The sequence below is a fragment of the Arachis ipaensis genome, chromosome B06 (assembly GCF_000816755.2).
Source record: "Arachis ipaensis cultivar K30076 chromosome B06, Araip1.1, whole genome shotgun sequence".
Classification (NCBI taxonomy): domain Eukaryota; kingdom Viridiplantae; phylum Streptophyta; class Magnoliopsida; order Fabales; family Fabaceae; genus Arachis; species Arachis ipaensis.
Window position 1 is genome coordinate 127,385,033 of NC_029790.2, and position 16,982 is coordinate 127,402,014.

The following is a 16,982-nucleotide window of genomic DNA, read 5'->3' on the forward strand; positions in this document are numbered from 1 at the left end:
ACATGCTGCAGCACTTATTCGTTTAAGGCCAACGAGTTACCATCAGTTCTCTCCTATGCAATTGGCCTTTGGCCAACAGCCAAACGTTTTCCATTTAAGAATATTTGGGTGTGCAGTATATGTTCCCATTGTACCACCTTTTCGCACCAAAATAGGACCCCAAAGAAAATTGAGGATATATGTTGGATATGATTCTCCCTCTATAGTGGGGTATCTTGAGATACAAACTGGAGATGTATTTAAAGCCCAGTTTACGGATTGTCATTTTGATGAATCAAAATTTCCAACATTAGGTGGAGAGAATAAGCTTCCTGAAAAGGAAGTTAATTGGAATGCATCATCCTTGATGCATCTAGATCCTCGATCAGGGCAATGTGAACTAGAAATTCAAAAGATTATACATTTGCAAAGAATAGCAAATGAATTGCCTGATGTATTTTCCGATACAAAGAGGATAACCAAATCTTATATACCAGCGAAAAATGCCCCAATTCAAATTGAGGTCTCAGTCGGACAAATATCCACTGAAACAAATTCACGCCAGAAGCGTGGCAGGCCTGTCGGTTCCAAAGACAAAAATCCTCGAAAGAGAAAAGAGGTAAATACTATTCCTGTTGAAAAAGACATAGCAAAGACACCTGCAGTTGTCCAAAATTTTGATATAATTTTAACGCCAGAAGACATTCAGGTACATGAAAATTGTGAAAAAGATGAGATTTCGATAAATTATGTCTTTACAGGAGAGAAATGAGACCGAAATAAGACAATTGTCAATGAAATATTTGCATATAATATGGCATTAAATATCATACATGAAAGTAAGGATTTTGAGCCAAGATCAATCGAAGAATGTTGACAAAGGAATGATTGGCCAAAATGGAAAGAAGCCATGAAGACTGAGTTAGACTCACTTGCAAAATGTGAAGTCTTTGGACCTGTAGTCCGTACACCAGAAGATGTAAAACCTGTTGGATACTGATGGGTATTTGTGAGAAAACGAAATGAGAAAAATGAAGTTGTACGCTACAAAGCTCGATTTGTAGCACAAGGTTTTTCACAAAGGCCCGGTATAGATTATAAGGAAACATATTCCCCTGTAGTGGATGCAATAACATTGCGTTATTTGCTCAGTTTATCCGCATATCATAAACTACATATGCATTTAATAGATGTGGTAACAACATACTTATACGGCTCATTAGATCATGATATCTATATGAAAGTCCGTGAAGGATTAAAGATATCTAAACCATCCAATGAATATTCGCAAGGGTTATACTCAGTCAAATTGCAAAGATCTTTATATAGTTTGAAGTAATCTGGACAAATGTGGTATAATCGTCTTACTGAGTATCTGGCCAAAAATGGATTCAAGAATGATGATATCTGTCCATGTGTTTTCATAAAGAAATCTGCATCTGGATTCATTATAATTGTTGTGTACGTTGATGATTTAAATATCATTGGGACTCTTGAAGAGATTCCAACAATTATAAAAACTCTAAAAGAAGAGTTTGAGATGAAAGATCTTGGAAGGACTAAATTTTGTCTCGGCCTGCAGATCGAGCATATAAAAAATGGGATTTTTATTCATCAAACAACATACACAGAGAAGATCTTGAAAAGATTTTATATGGATAAGTCACATCCCTTGAGTACCCCAATGATCGTAAGATCTTTGGATGTGGAAAATGATCAATTTTGTCCTAAAGAAGAAAATGAAGATATCCTTAATTGGTCCTGAAGTACCATATCTTAGTGCCATTGGAGCACTAATGTATCTTGCTAATAATACAAGACCCGATATATCATTTGCTGTGAATTTACTAGCAAGATATAGTTCCTCTCCAACCAGAAGACATTGGAATGGAATCAAACAAATCTTTCGATATCTTCATGAAACGGTTGATATGGGATTGTTTTATCCCTATGGATCCAAGTCACAACTAGTTGGCTATGCAGATGCTGGATACTTATCTGATCCACATAAAGGGAGATCTCAAACAGGATACCTGTTCACATATGGTGGAACAGCGATATCATGGAGGTCCACAAAATAGACAATTACTGCAACATCCTCTAATCATGCCGAAATACTAGCGATTCATGAAGCAAGTCGCAAGTATTTTTGGCTCAGGAGTTTGATCCAATATATTCTGTCATCATGTGGACTGATTGATCATAAGATAGCTCCAAGTGTCCTGTTTGAAGATAATACATCATGCATTGCTCAACTTAAAGGTGGATACATTAAAGGTGATAGAACAAAGTATATTTCTCCTAAATTCTTCTTCACTCATGATCTTCAAAATCAAGGGACAATTGATATCCAACAGATCCACTCAAGTGACAATCTAGCAGATTTATTCACAAAGTCACTTCCAAAATCCTCCTTTGAAAGATTGGTACATGAGATTGGGATGCGCCGATTTCGAAACACTAAATGATGCTGACAAAAGGGGGAGACTGTACTCTTTTTTCCTTGGTTAGGTTTTTTCCTATTGGATTTTTCTTGACAAGGTTTTTAATGAGGCAGTCCCATCACAAAGGATATTGTACTCTTTTTCCTTCACTAAGGTTTTTTCCATTGAGTTTTTCTTTAGTAAGGTTTTAATGAGACATAATCCTAAATGGATATCCAAAGGGGAGTGTTGTGATAAGGATCAACGTAAATGTCCATTCTCAAGAAAGAATGAACTTAAATGAAAGTTGAAAATAAAGACCTCATACATGTATAAATAGTAGGGCTGTCAAAATGGGCTAAACCTATCGGGCCAGGCCGTTTATCCGTTTAAATGGGCGGGCTTTGCCTCTAAAATTAAGCCCGTTTAAATTTCGGGCTAAACGGGTGGCCCGTTTAATTTTTTTTTTACTTTTTTTTAAAAAAAAGTAGCATTTTTAGCTAATATTTCTCCCGATCTGACCCGAAATCCGACTCATCAACTAAAAAAATATTATTTTTTAATGGTTTTTGACCTAAAAGTAGTATTTTTTTGTCAAAATATTTTTCAAAAAATAAAATAAAATGATAAACGGGCTGCCCGTTTAACTCATCGGACTGACCATAAACGGTCTGGTCTATAAAATTTTGGCCCGCGGACTTAACGGGTCGGGCCTAAATGGGCTGGGCTAGCTCGTTTGACAGCCCTAATAAATAGGGGCATATATCTGAGTCATCATATACAAGCAATAAAACAATTCTCTCTCCTTTCTTACCTTACAAATATTCTTCTCTCTTTTTATCTCTGAATGATTTTAAGCTACAATAACTATAATATTAGTAAATATATATATAGATTACTTATATTATAGTGAGATAAGAGCATATTTATATTTCTCTATTTTATATTNTATTTATTCTTATCTTGTATTTTTTGTTGAAAAAATAATCTAAATGCAACTTTGTAAAGAGAATATTATATAGAATGAAAAGAAAGATGTGTAATGGATGACATTTTTGTCTATTTAGCAAAAGCAAATATTTGTTCCAATAACATTACCTAAAAAAGGGGGTCATATTCATAATTATATGATATCTTAACCATTATTAATTATCATTCTGAGATTATGAGATGTGAACTAAGCAAAAATGCAAAGAAATCAATAGGAGTAAGAAGGGATTTGGTACCGTCAGATCTATGAATCTTGCAATGAATCCAAGGGTCAGAATTTATTTCTCTCTCACATATTTCAGACACGAGAAAGACAACCTGAACCTCGGTAAGAGAATGTTAGAGAGAGAAAGAGAAAAAAGAAAAAACAGAAAGAAAAGAAGCTGTTCGTTCTTCTTCCCACACAAAAAGTGGTTTAATCTTCTCCTCTTCTCTTCTCTCATTGGATCCATGACCACCACCCTCATCTTCCTTCTCCTCTTCTCTTTCCATTCTTCTAGTTTCTCTTGATGCAAAACTTTTCCCACTGAACCAGAAAGACAGAGAATAATCACCAACACAATTGGAGAAGGAAGAAGAAGAAAATAAAGAGAGAAAAGAAAAAGAGAGATGTCCAAGTTTTTGGCTGTGTATTTAAATCGATGAAAAAATAATGAAAATTTCTCGATTTTCTTAACTGTGTATTCTTTCTTCTTTCTTTCTTTCTTTCTTTCTTTGTATCCAATTTTTGTTTTGTTTTGTTTTGTTTTGGTGAGTCCAAATCTCAATGGATTTGGACAGCATTGAGTGTGTGTCATCCTCTGATGGCATGGATGAAGATGAGATCCAACACCATAACCTTCATCCTCATCATCACTCTGAGTTTTCATCTTCGAAGCCTCGCAATGGGGGCGCCAACAACAACAACATCAACAACAACAACAACAACAATAACAATGTTATGGGCGCAACGGTGGTTATTCCTCCTGCAACCAGCGTCCATGAGTTGCTTGAATGTCCCGTTTGCACCAATTCAATGTATCCCCCAATTCATCAGGTTAGGGTTCTGTCCCTAATTTTCATCTTATTCATTTTTTAAAAATTATTTTGAGGTGATTGCTAATTTCCTTTTGGTGATGGATTTGAAGTTGGATTGAGTGAATTTTGATGACATGTGTTTTTGAGTATTAATGGAATTTTTCTTTGAGTTGGGGAATGGGTCTTGGAGTTGGTTTTGGGAATTTAGGGTTATGATTACATTGAGAAAGTGTTGTGTATAGAGGGGCATGTTTGATTTAGTGGAATTGAGCTGAAATAATGATTGCAGTGAGATGCCAGTTCAAGGAGTTTACCATGGTGTCAGAACTTTAATCTCACATTTGTTTATTACAAATAAAATTTGAGCAAAGTGAATTATTTACTGTAGTTCAGCGTTTCATTCTTGTTTAGCAATTGTAAATTTATCACTGGTCTTTGGTATACGAAGTTTTTTATTCTTTTTGATATTATAGTTTCTGAAAGTAACTTTAGTTAGAACTGATTTTACAAAAATTGTTTCCATTAGAAGTTGGTATGGAGTAAACTTGATTTATGTTTGATGAATATGTAGTAAGACTTTGGTGAATGAATCCGAGGAGTACTGTGGATGTTCTTTGTTAGTTAAACTCAAGAAAATAGTTTGTACACAACTATGTTTTGTTGTTGTATCAGATGTAAGCTTGGGCGGTAAAATGCCAACAAGATAGGATTAGGAATAAATGCATTCAAGACAATGTTGCAGTAGCATCTATTCTAGAATTTGACTTTACATATTTTTGGGCTTTTAGCCTATGGAAGCTCTGGTATTAAAAAGGCCTTGGGTATAATTAAAAGTTTGAAGAAGGATTTGCACAAAACCACCCATTAGGGTTAGACCATGAGAACATATATTTTATCTGAAGTAGAAGACAATATGAAGTCAGTGTGACCCAAGGGATGCTATGGTTGAAAGCTCTCTGTATCAGTTATTGAAAAGTAGTAAAGGATTTACTTCTTATCTATTAGGCTGAGTAAGAAGAATGGAACAATAAGTTATATGGTTACCTTAGAAGTCATAATAAATGGGAACAAAAAGGTTGAAGATTGGCCTTGGCAAAAATGCCGATTTCATTTGTCCCCCTGTCCCCTAGCTGAGGTCTTTTAATTATAATATGAAATAAAGTAACAGGCTAAGACTGAACTACAAATAAAAACTGAAAACGTGGGGAAGATTTGTTTGGTTTATCTCCTTTTCTTGTTAAAGAAACTTTCTTAGGAGAAAGGAGAGAGAAAAATCAGCAGAGAGAAATTACTGACTGAAACCTTTAAAGGTGAATAAGCTGCAACCCAAAGACACTAGAAAAATAAGCCTTTCCCCAAAGTTATGCAGGTATAAATTACTGACTGAAAAACTACCTTAGCAAACTGATGTAATCATGCACGGCACATGTAAGTAACTAACTGCCTATGTTGTAGTTGGAATGTAGGAATGCATAGCATATGTAGGTAGTTCTTGTTAGAGGATGAAAAAAATGAGAGGGTGAGAGGATTCAGACTGGATTCTGAGGAATATTGATTGGCTAGGTCGCTAGGATTTCTTGTAGACAATCTGTATTGAAGTATATTATTAATTGACACATACTGCAAAATGTCTGTATTTGTGAAGATGTGGAAAATGAAAGTAACCAATAGATTTCTTGCAGTGCCATAATGGGCATACATTGTGTTCCACATGTAAAACAAGGGTGCACAATCGGTGTCCCACTTGTCGACAAGAGCTTGGAGATATTAGGTGTCTGGCGCTGGAAAAGGTGGCTGAATCGCTCGAGTTACCTTGCAAGTACTACTCCCTCGGATGTCCAGAAATATTTCCATACTACAGCAAGCTGAAGCATGAGACAGTATGCAATTTCAGACCATACAATTGTCCTTATGCTGGATCAGAGTGCTCTATTGTCGGGGACATTCCTTTCCTTGTTGCACATCTGAGGGATGATCACAAGGTGGACATGCACACAGGATGCACATTCAACCACCGCTATGTAAAATCAAATCCCCGTGAAGTTGAGAATGCAACATGGATGCTCACGGTAAGTGTATCAGATTTATTTCTACAGATCATTACCCTTTGTCATATGTTTCCACAAATGGATATTAAAATATGACACACAACAGGCACCCATTGGTTTGTTGTACTTTAATATCTGTTGGTGGAAATACTGGGAAGTCTTGGAGAGATTGAAAATTGGAATCGATCCCTAGTGAAATTCGTTAAGATGCTTCATGCCTTCATATGGCTAGTTATCCATCAAGATTTGAAAATGACAAATTTTTCTTATCATTTGTAAAGTGACAAATTAGTCCTTTTATATTAAATTTTTACATGTATTGAATAGTTGTAATATGTTTGAACTGTGAAGGATGAATTTGTCTGGTAAGGGAATGGTTTGAGTAAGTTGTCATTTTCAGATCCTAAGGGACAACTTTGTCTCCTGTGCGTTTGATAAGAGACAAGGTTTTGAGGGTTTACCCATTTTTTTTTCTTGTTTAAATTGATGAGAATTTAGAAATGGGTACTTTTATTTTGATTCTCTATTTAGCAGCAACTGCAAGATTATCTCATTATGCTTCTTGCTGCCTGATTGCCAACTTGTATTTCCTCTGGTTAGGTATTTCATTGTTTTGGACAATACTTCTGTCTCCACTTTGAAGCATTCCAGCTAGGCATGGCCCCGGTTTACATGGCATTCCTTCGTTTCATGGGGGACGAGAATGAGGCTCGGAACTATAGCTATAGCCTTGAGGTCGGGGCAAATGGCAGGAAACTCATTTGGGAGGGTACTCCAAGAAGTATCCGGGATAGCCACCGGAAAGTCAGGGATAGCCATGATGGTCTCATCATTCAACGAAATATGGCCTTATTTTTCTCTGGTGGAGATAGGAAGGAACTGAAACTAAGAGTTACGGGAAGAATATGGAAGGAACAACAGAATCCAGATGCCGGAGTGTGCATACCAAATCTTTGTAGCTGATGTCTTAATTGGATGACAATTTTTTTATTTTTATTTTTTTATGCCTTGTGTGTTGGGACACTGCATGTGTATCTGCACCAACTTTGTGCGTGTTATATTAGAGTAAGGCACTAAGGTGGCTTTGAAATTTTCAGTTTGTGTAATAAACAAGATTTTTATCTAAAATTGCTTGATCAGAATTTTGGATTGGGACCAGAATTTGTGTGTTGTATTTGCTGTGATTAACGAGGATCACTTGGTATAGAAGTTATGTTATCTTTCTTTTTTTTTATATTCAGATGGATTGGACACTTCCGATTTATAGGTATTACATCACAAATTCACGTACCCTATCTACTCATACACACTATCTACTCACACCCAACATTTTAAAGGGTTCTTAACTACCACCTGGCCTTGTCAAAGTTCAAACTCGGATGAAGCATATTAAGAGGCATGTTAATATACCATCTCAACAAGCCTCAGCTGCGAAGTTATGATATCTAAGAAGGATAGTCAGGAATTAGTTTCGAATTAGTTTCACATTGTTTATTGCGGAAACTTTGTTTTGGTTTTGGTCAAAGTAATGTTCTCTTAAGTTATGTTTGCTGCTTCCATGTTCGCAAACTCAAATAAATGATAGCGGAATTAACAAATATTATAAAATAATTTTAAATACATAATTATAAACATAAATAATATAATGTCAGATTATTTTTACTAAAAATATTATATATACATAAAAAATTAGCCATTATATATTTGTGTATAAAATACTTGTAATGTTTCATTCTTAATGTGTATTTTATATTTTAACATGTATTTTATGCAAGTAATTGTTTTTTGTGTGTGCACATAGCATTGTTATATCCTTATTAATTTCTGTTTCAAAAATTAAAACTTCATATATCTATATTATCAATTATTTTGATAAGTACAAATAAATTGCATTTTCATTAGATAGAATTAAAATATAAATATTAAAACAAAATAAAATAACATTAGTTGTTTGCTTGATTCAGCTCAAAAGTTAGCATTTTAAATTAGCGATTATTATTTTTAATGATTTTTTAAATGTGAATTGATTTTTTAAGTATCTTTGCTAGTAATTTTATATAATATTTTTTTCATTTTCTTATTTTAAGTATCTTATAATATGCAATGCTTTACATTGTTGATTTGATAACTCATCCTCTTTACTGGCACTCCCTTGGAGAGACTCCAATATTTTTTAACATTTGTTATAATTATTTTGACTTCACATATTACCTCTAGTGTCTATATATGCATGTAAATTATATGTTTTAAATAATATGAATTGAATAATTTAGAAAATAATTAACATTACCAAAAAAAAAAGATTTTAGTTGTAGGATTAATTTTGTTAATTATTGCGAGAACAGTTTACAAAATATAAATTGAATAGTTAAGAGAATATTAATATTGTTAAAAAGAGATTTTAATAGTATGGGACATCTTGCTAATTATTGTAAGAACTGTTATAAAAAATAACATTAAAATTGAAAGAAAGATATTTTTCTTTGGGTTGTCTACAGTATTTTCCAGCCCAATAAGTTAAGGACTAATCCGTCGCGGATCTAAGCTCCATTTAAGAGCGACCAACCCAAGTTGATTATTGAAAGAAAGATATATATACTTGGTTTCATGATAGAATGACGTCTACTATAATATGCTTACATGGCAAAATTATAAGCAATTTATGTGTTTAAATGTAGAATGACTTTGGTATCAACTTTTATAAAATATAAATAGATATTTCAATACTAAACTTGCACCTGAAATTCATGGGTAAAATTTAATTACTCAGTCTCTAACCCCGTTATGCAACCATTATACCTTTATAGAAATAAATAAGGTAAAGTATGCTTGTGTCTCTAATTTTTGTAGAAAGTTTCAAAATTATTTCTAGCCTCTAATTTGTATCAATTTTATATTTAATGTTTCAAAAAAAAAATTTACTCTTTTATTTAATTATTGATTTTTATTTTTTTAACGTTTGTTATAAAATTGATTCAAATTAAACTTAGGAATAGAGATTATTTTAAAACCTTTGACAAATATTAGAAATAAAAAATACTTTTAATGTTTTTCAAATTTCAACAGTATAAAATTCAAAATATTTGTTTCTCTGTCCAATTTGTGGTTTTGGTCCTAAAAAATTCAAAATATTTGGTTTTGATTCCTTGCCATTAACATGTCACCATTGAATACTGAGGTCGTATGGCATAAGGTAGCAAAGACCATAACCAGAAGTTTTGAATAGTTTTTTAAGACTACAACTACAGACTAAAATTACAAAACCAAATTTTGCCAAGCCAAAAACTTATAAAACCTGACAGAAGAAATTCAATGTGTCAAACTAGAATCAATCTGTCCAAGCCACATGAAGTTACTCCAACTTTTATTACATTGGATGTGTTTCTACTTAGTACATACACCATCATTGCTTGAATGTAACTAGATTTTATGCAATTTGCTAGCTAAATATCAGAAAAAGATCAATATGATGATGATGATGCATAGATGAGTGACATCACTTAATAATGTCCAACGAGTAAACCTATTTAATATTCCAGAAGTTGAAAAAGTAAAAGAACTACTTAAGAACCACTTGAGCATTCCTTAAAGCTAGGTATCTCTGCACATATTCATTAGGAAGCGATCTTATGATCTTGAAAACTTCAGTGTTAGCATACCGGAGGTTGGTCCTAGGATCATAGTAAGGTGCCTGCAAGGTCAAGTAATTAATCAATTTTTCAGCAAGCCGTATGGCATGGGAAAACTAACAATCATAACCAATATCATGAATCAAAATTAACATATAAAACAGTGGCATTGGAACATTCCAGACCAACAAAAAGATTCATGAACAAATTTAGTCCTCTGTTCTCTTATGACGTGAATATAGTTATGTTGGAATTGATCCTAGGCTGTGGGATAAGAAGTTCAAATACAATGCGATATAAAAGGTACTGTAAAAAGGATCAACAATGTGATATACAAACAAAAATACAATGAAATTTAAATCATAATAAGTTTAAGCAAAAACCTCAACATACTTGATAGTGTTGGGTACGACTTGTTACTAGTTTGATTCGAAGATGCTGTTGGGTAAGAAATATGGTTGGAGAATGGGACACATACAAATTTAAAATTGTCTTTCTTAGGACAACTTTTAAAATAATTTATATACTTTCCAAATAGAAGGACACAATAGCCTTGGTCAAGGACGATTTTTAAGTCAATCTTCTATATCTACAACAAGAGATGTGGAAGACACATCTTTTCAGTCCTTGTTCAACAGAAATCAGATGATACGCTAGATATAGGCCAAGCTGAGCACATTCTGGTCTCAAATTCCACAAGGGCATACAATTATAATAATGAAAAGAATCCAGAACTTCCTATTACTAAATTTTAAATTTGAGGCGGATGAGTTAAGACAGAATTAGTTATGCTAACCAGAAGTGTAAAAGATTCCATGAAATTTGATAAGGATGGGGTGTTTTTAGTTATACGTGTAAGAGGATTCAGCAGAAATTGAGTTTCGGTTTTGAAAGTCTGGTTATACATTTTAATTAATTTTTAATAAATTCCATACTTGTACACAATTTCCAAGAGGAATTCCCAACTGAAATTCAGCTTCCATCAGCAAATATAAACAAGTTTCTATTAATTTCAGTTTAGATTCTAGTTGCTATACATATCAAGCTTAAAAACTTAAAAAATATAAAATAAAAAAAATCAAGTATGTGTAATGCAAGATAGCTAAATCTCAAATCATGTCAAATTGACATAACACAAACTTGAAAATCTTAGATAGTACCAGTGTACCACACGAAGAAAACTTCATTCAGGAAAAAGAATAACTTGCACATGAGAAAATTCATTATTCAATGCTTACTAAATTAAGATGCAACTACAAAAAACAACAGTAAAATCTTATTTTTCACTTGATATCTTAGTGGTAGTCATTAGGAGTGTATTTGGAAACTTTTGAAAAGATAGAGTTGAATAGAATTCTTGAGAGAATTCTTTGATTTGGAACAAAAAGAACAGAAATGAAATAGAATATGTAGAATTTGTTTGAAATAACTGTCCTCCTACTATTACCACTAACTCCCTTTCAAATGCCATTCTCAGTCTCAGCCCCTCAATCTCTAACCTTAGAAGGTGATTTCACTTTCCACCAACACCACCTTCAACCACCACCATTCAGCCCTACATGCACCCACACCCCCACTGCTGACTGCCCTCGCCCCACGATTGTCATCTTTGCTGTGTTAGTTGTTGATTTTATTTTATTTTATTTATTAACACAAATCTATACAAGGCAAAACTTCCTACAACATTGATTGATAATTATAAATGTGGTGTTGGACATAATGATGATGGCAGTAAAGGGTGAGATGTCATCGATGATGGTATTAATGGTGCTGTTGTGTTGAATGGAAAAGATAATTAGTGGGTTAATTTTGGTATTTTAATTTTTCAGTGAGAATAATTTTGGCAATGTCACAACTCATGAGAATAAAATTAAAAATCGACCACACTTGGTCTGATTTGATTTAGCTTGAAACATGAGAATTGAATTCATTAGATTTGAAATTTACATAACTTTTTACAACCAAAGTATGGAAAAGAATTCTAACTCTCAAGTGAATTGAAATCACAAAGTTTCCAAACACCATTTAGAAAATGTTTAGACATTTAAGCACAAATTGATCCCGCTACACATCCAAGCATTTGTGTCAACCAGGTTGCTCCAAACCCAACAAAAACAACTCGCATAATGTGCGCGAGTCACGCACTTCTTCTTCTTTGTGTTCCTTCTTCTTCGCGCAGTTTTTCCTCATCATCATTCTTTTATTTATGCTATTGTTGCTATATTTTTTTTTCTATTTCTTCTTCTCCTCCTCCTCCTCCTCCTCCTCCTTCTCATTCTCCTGGTAGTTATTGCAGTATTTTTTATTCTTTTTCTTTGTTTAATTCTTTCTTCTTTTTAATTTATTGTTTTTATTCTTGTTAAGATGAAACAAAAAGAATTATAATGTGAAACATGAAGGAGAAGATAAGGAAGAAAAAGATGATGATGATGACGATGATGATGATGAAAAAGAAGAGGGAGAATTTTGAATTGTGCAAAATTTATCAGAAAAATAGCACCGAAACTTTTTAATCGTGACACAGAAAGTTTCTTAATTTTGACACCGAAATGACCATGATATCGAAAATTTATTAATTTTGACACCGAAATTTCTTAACCGTGGCTGAAATTCTTATTGAACGGATGAAAGAAGAAGAATTATGAGAATGTGAAAGAAGAAAAATGATGAAAATGTGAAAAATGAAGAATTATGAAAATGTGAAAAATGAAGAGGAGGAGGAGGAAGGAGAATTTTAAATTGTGTAGAATTCATAGAAAAATAATATCAAATTTTTTAACCATGACACAAGTTATTTTATAATTTTGAACCAAAACTTTTCAAAGATTTCTTGTGTCATTTATCAAAAATCCCTATGTCATTTTTAACACATTTCTTGTGTCATTAATAAAAAATTACTGTCACTTTTGTTATCGTTAAACTAATTGTGTGATATTGAATTAAGAAGAAGTTGATGACGGTGGTGATGATAATAATAATAATGAAGGAGGAGGAAGAGAAAAAAAGGAGGAGAAAATATCAAACAAGAAAAGAAGATGTAGGAGGGTGGAGCAAGAGGAGAAGGAAGAGGAGGAGGAGATGGTGGTGATAATGATGATCATTATGATGATAATGATAACGAAGGTGGAGGAGGAAGAGGAAGAAAAAGAAGAATGAGAGTGAGAACATAAGAAGCGCGTACGTAAATTTAACTTGGTTGAACTTGGTTAAAAAAAGACTTGGTCATATACATATAGTAAATGGCCATAAGAATAGTATGACTGAGTGATACAAGGTAATAGGTGTGACAATATTTTGCTCCCCTCTTTTTGGATTGAGTTTGTACTGAATGGTCTTAAAAAAAACATTTAGGCACAATAGTATTCACTCGATGTCTTGTGTTGGATAAAATGTACAAGTGTAAGAACTAAGAACCTAAGAGGCAAGTATTGGATTCAAAGCAAGCAAAATCTTTTACACATGGAAGGATAAAACATTACAAAATTTCAAAAGTGTGGCCAAAAGCAAGAATGCATGTTATTTTCAGAAGCTCACCAAAACAAGCTAGTAATATATTTGTTACTGTTTTAACTGCTTAAAGAGGAAAGATAAGTACATACCTCAAAGCCAGTAATATCACAAATTTTCTTGGAGGGATGCATAGAGGGGGGCGATTCAATATTGACATCTGCAAGAAAATCCACTATAAATACATATACAATTTGAATATAAAATTAACCCTAGGAGCAATCTTAACTCACAATTGGGTTCCTCAGGAGGGTAATTTTGGTAATTCTCAGCCTGAATAATCTGTTTAAGGTGTTTCCAGTGCCTGCCTCTGGATTGGCCTTTAGGATATTTCTCATACATTTGAACCTTCTTGAAACTGAGATAACTAGGCAAAACCAGCTCTGCCTCCACTACCTCTGGCTCCATCTTTGCAGCGACCACAGCAGAATACGTGTGAGTGTTAACCCTAAGGGCTGAGCTGCTTCTTCGTACACAGCAAAAAAAAAACGCGATTGAGCCAATCAAGGTGGAGATGCGGTTATCAGGTCTGGCAAGAATGACGGCTGCCGCTTCAATAGCTTCAGCGGGGATGGTGGAGACCGTCTGGACTTTGCGGCAAAATCTGTGTAAGGCAGGAAAAGATTTTTGGGTTTTTTATTTTAAGCAAGGTTGCAAGAACCGAACCGGTCAATGAACCGTCAAATGACTGGTTCAATGGTCCAACCGAAATCGAACCATGCTTGAACCAGTTTAATTAAATATAAAATAAAATTATTAAAAATTCAATATATAATTTCAAAATGAATAATGTTTCGTCTTCAAAATAAAATGTTTCTAGTTAGTTTCTAATCAACAAGAAGCCAACAACTAAGAAATTAACTCAGAATCAGAACAATAGTACAAAATTAACTAAGAAAATTACTGACAATCAACAATAATTGAAGCAGAACAAAAATAACAATCAACAATCAATCCCTGTTTTTTTTTCAATAGTTATATATAGTGATACAAATGCATGTATTTTGAAAAAAACTCTTCATTGTTCCAGTAACAGAAAAGCTTAAGGAAGCTAGAGTCTAGAACTGAACAACAATCTCTGAGGTTTGAGGTGTTAAACAACCCAATCAAAAGAGTGAGATTTCAGAAATGAAAACACTTCTATTTTATCACTAGCATAAATATCTTCATCAAGGCACACACATTCAATTAAATAAAACACATCTTCTGCTACAGGACCTGTAGATTTAATAAACAAAAGATATATCATGTATGCATTGTGGCAATTCAGAAATGGAATAAACATTTAGAAGGATAATATATTAATATTAGCCTTAACTAATATGAAAGAGCAAAAGCTAACTTCCAACATGTAATATTTCATGAGAGTTGTTTGCAAAGTCAAAATGCTGGAGCCTTAAAATGAAATATTTGTTGTGCTTCAGAAAAAAAAGGAATACAAAAGATTTGTTGTGTATCATTCAAGAGTATCAAGAAAAGTTTATTATAACCATTAAAAGGCTCACAAAATCCCTAATACAGTGATCGATGATAATATCTGAAAATCAGCATGGATTTTGAAGCTTGAACAAAAATGAAATATGTTACCCTACTCACTCAGATTATAAATTTACTAGATTCACAAATATAAATAGCTCAAGCTAGCAACAATGAAGAGAGTTTTTCAAAATACATGCATTTGTATCACTAACAGCACAACCTCAACATGTCAACAGCCATAGCAGGCCAAGAATACAGGACAATCAACAAGAAAAAGCTAAGGAATAAAGGACACAATAAAACAAAATTAACAAACTCAAGAACACACTAAACTCGAAAAAATTAACAACAATCAACAATAAATAATTCAAAACATTAACAACCACCTTGCATCTCTCATGACTTGAACACAATAAAAAAAATTGCTATCCCCATAAACATAAAAAACCGGCAGAAATTAACTCAAAATCAGAAGTTCAGAACAATAGTACAAAATTAACTACGAAATTTAACAACAATCAATAATAATTAAGTCAACAAAAAACAAAAATCAACAATCCTCTCCTGTTAACAACAATCAATAATCAAGAAAATTAACTCAAAAAAACAATTAAGTCAGAAAACACGAATAACTAAAAATACCTTCCAGAGCATAGAGCACAGAGGTGAGGTTGAGGGAGCACGTCGGACACACGAAACGGAGCGCGGCGGAACTGGAGCAGAGGAGGGCTGGAGCGCAGCAGAACAAGGGCTGTGCGATGGAGGAACGAGATGGAGGAGACGAGAATGAGTAGTAGGGACGACAGAACAGGGGTTGTGCTACGGAATAACGAGACAGAGGAGACAAGTAGCGACGCGAGACGCGTTGAGAAGGAGGAGACGAGCTTGAGCAGTGGAACGGCGACTGGAGTAGATGCGACGGCGGCGGTGAGACAGCGGTGGACGTGAATTTTCGGCGATGGAGAAGGCGGCGTGGGTACGTAGGGCACTGAATTCTGATATTGATTCTTCAATGTATGCGAATTTGGGTTTTTTTTTTTTTTTTCTTAAAAAATAGTTAATTACTTAATTCTCAGTGGTTCTGAACTTGCTTTTCAGTCTCAACGTCGTTTTAAACTTAAAATTGTTTTAAATTTGTCTCTAAAGTTAACAACCGTTATTTTTGCTTTGGTGAAGAAATGATAACGTAATTAGACAAAAATCATCCTGTACTGATAAAAACGTTCTTAGTATATTTTTATTTCCAAATAGAATAGAAATGACATTGTTTTAGGATATTTTAAAGGTTTTTTACCCTCAAATATGTTAAACCTTTCAAAATATCTTAAACGACGTTATTTATGTTCTATTTGAGTGACAAAAATAAAACGATAATGTTTTACCGGTCCAACATGATTTTCAATGTGCTCTCCATTCAACCACTTATTATTCCGTCGTTAAAAAATATCTTAAAAACGACCATTATTAAAAAATATTTCAGAAACGACTGTTGTTAAGTTTATAAACAAATTTAAAACAATTTTAAGTTTAGAGTTTAGAGTTTATGATTCAAAATAAAATGATGTTCTTTTAGAACACCGTAAAAAATCAGTCACATCTCTTAAAAATCGAACCAATTTTTTTAATTTACCGATTAACTACCAATTTAACCAATTTTTTCGTTGGTTTTTTGTTGGATAATTTTTCATTACAACTGAATCGATTGGAGGATCGGTTCTAGTTAATTCAATCCAATCAGCTCAATTTTAAGAACCATGTTTTAGGTGCAGATGTGTTTTTACATGTTATTTTCGGTCTAGGCTAGATTTGTCTTACGCTTATCATAATCAAACCGAAATTGACCCGTCAAAATATTGTGTGATTGGATTATTAGTTTTTAATTGTTGGACGATTGGTTATTCTGTTTGATA

General features: G+C 33.4%; 2 protein-coding genes across 3 annotated transcripts; one reads left to right on the forward strand and one right to left on the reverse strand.

Moving 5' to 3' along the window:
- On the forward strand, nt 3,710-7,663 carry LOC107605220 (E3 ubiquitin-protein ligase SINAT3). 2 transcript variants are annotated; one of them, XM_016307011.2, is made up of 3 exons: nt 3,710-4,428; nt 6,092-6,478; nt 7,058-7,663. In XM_016307011.2, exons 1-3 carry the CDS (start codon nt 4,159-4,161, stop codon nt 7,418-7,420), a joined length of 1,020 nt encoding a protein of 339 aa, XP_016162497.1. In that variant the 5' UTR covers nt 3,710-4,158; the 3' UTR covers nt 7,421-7,663. The 2 variants fall into 2 exon arrangements, with proteins under 2 accessions (XP_016162497.1, XP_016162498.1); XM_016307012.2 differs by having other exon boundaries at nt 4,100-4,428; nt 6,081-6,478.
- Nucleotides 9,744-14,048, reverse strand: LOC107605222 (chromatin-remodeling complex subunit ies6; the record flags this gene model as incomplete). The annotated part of the gene is given in 3 exon segments (XM_021105067.1): nt 9,744-10,148; nt 13,686-13,753; nt 13,827-14,048. Coding segments are annotated over 3 exon segments (375 nt in total). The 3' UTR covers nt 9,744-10,016.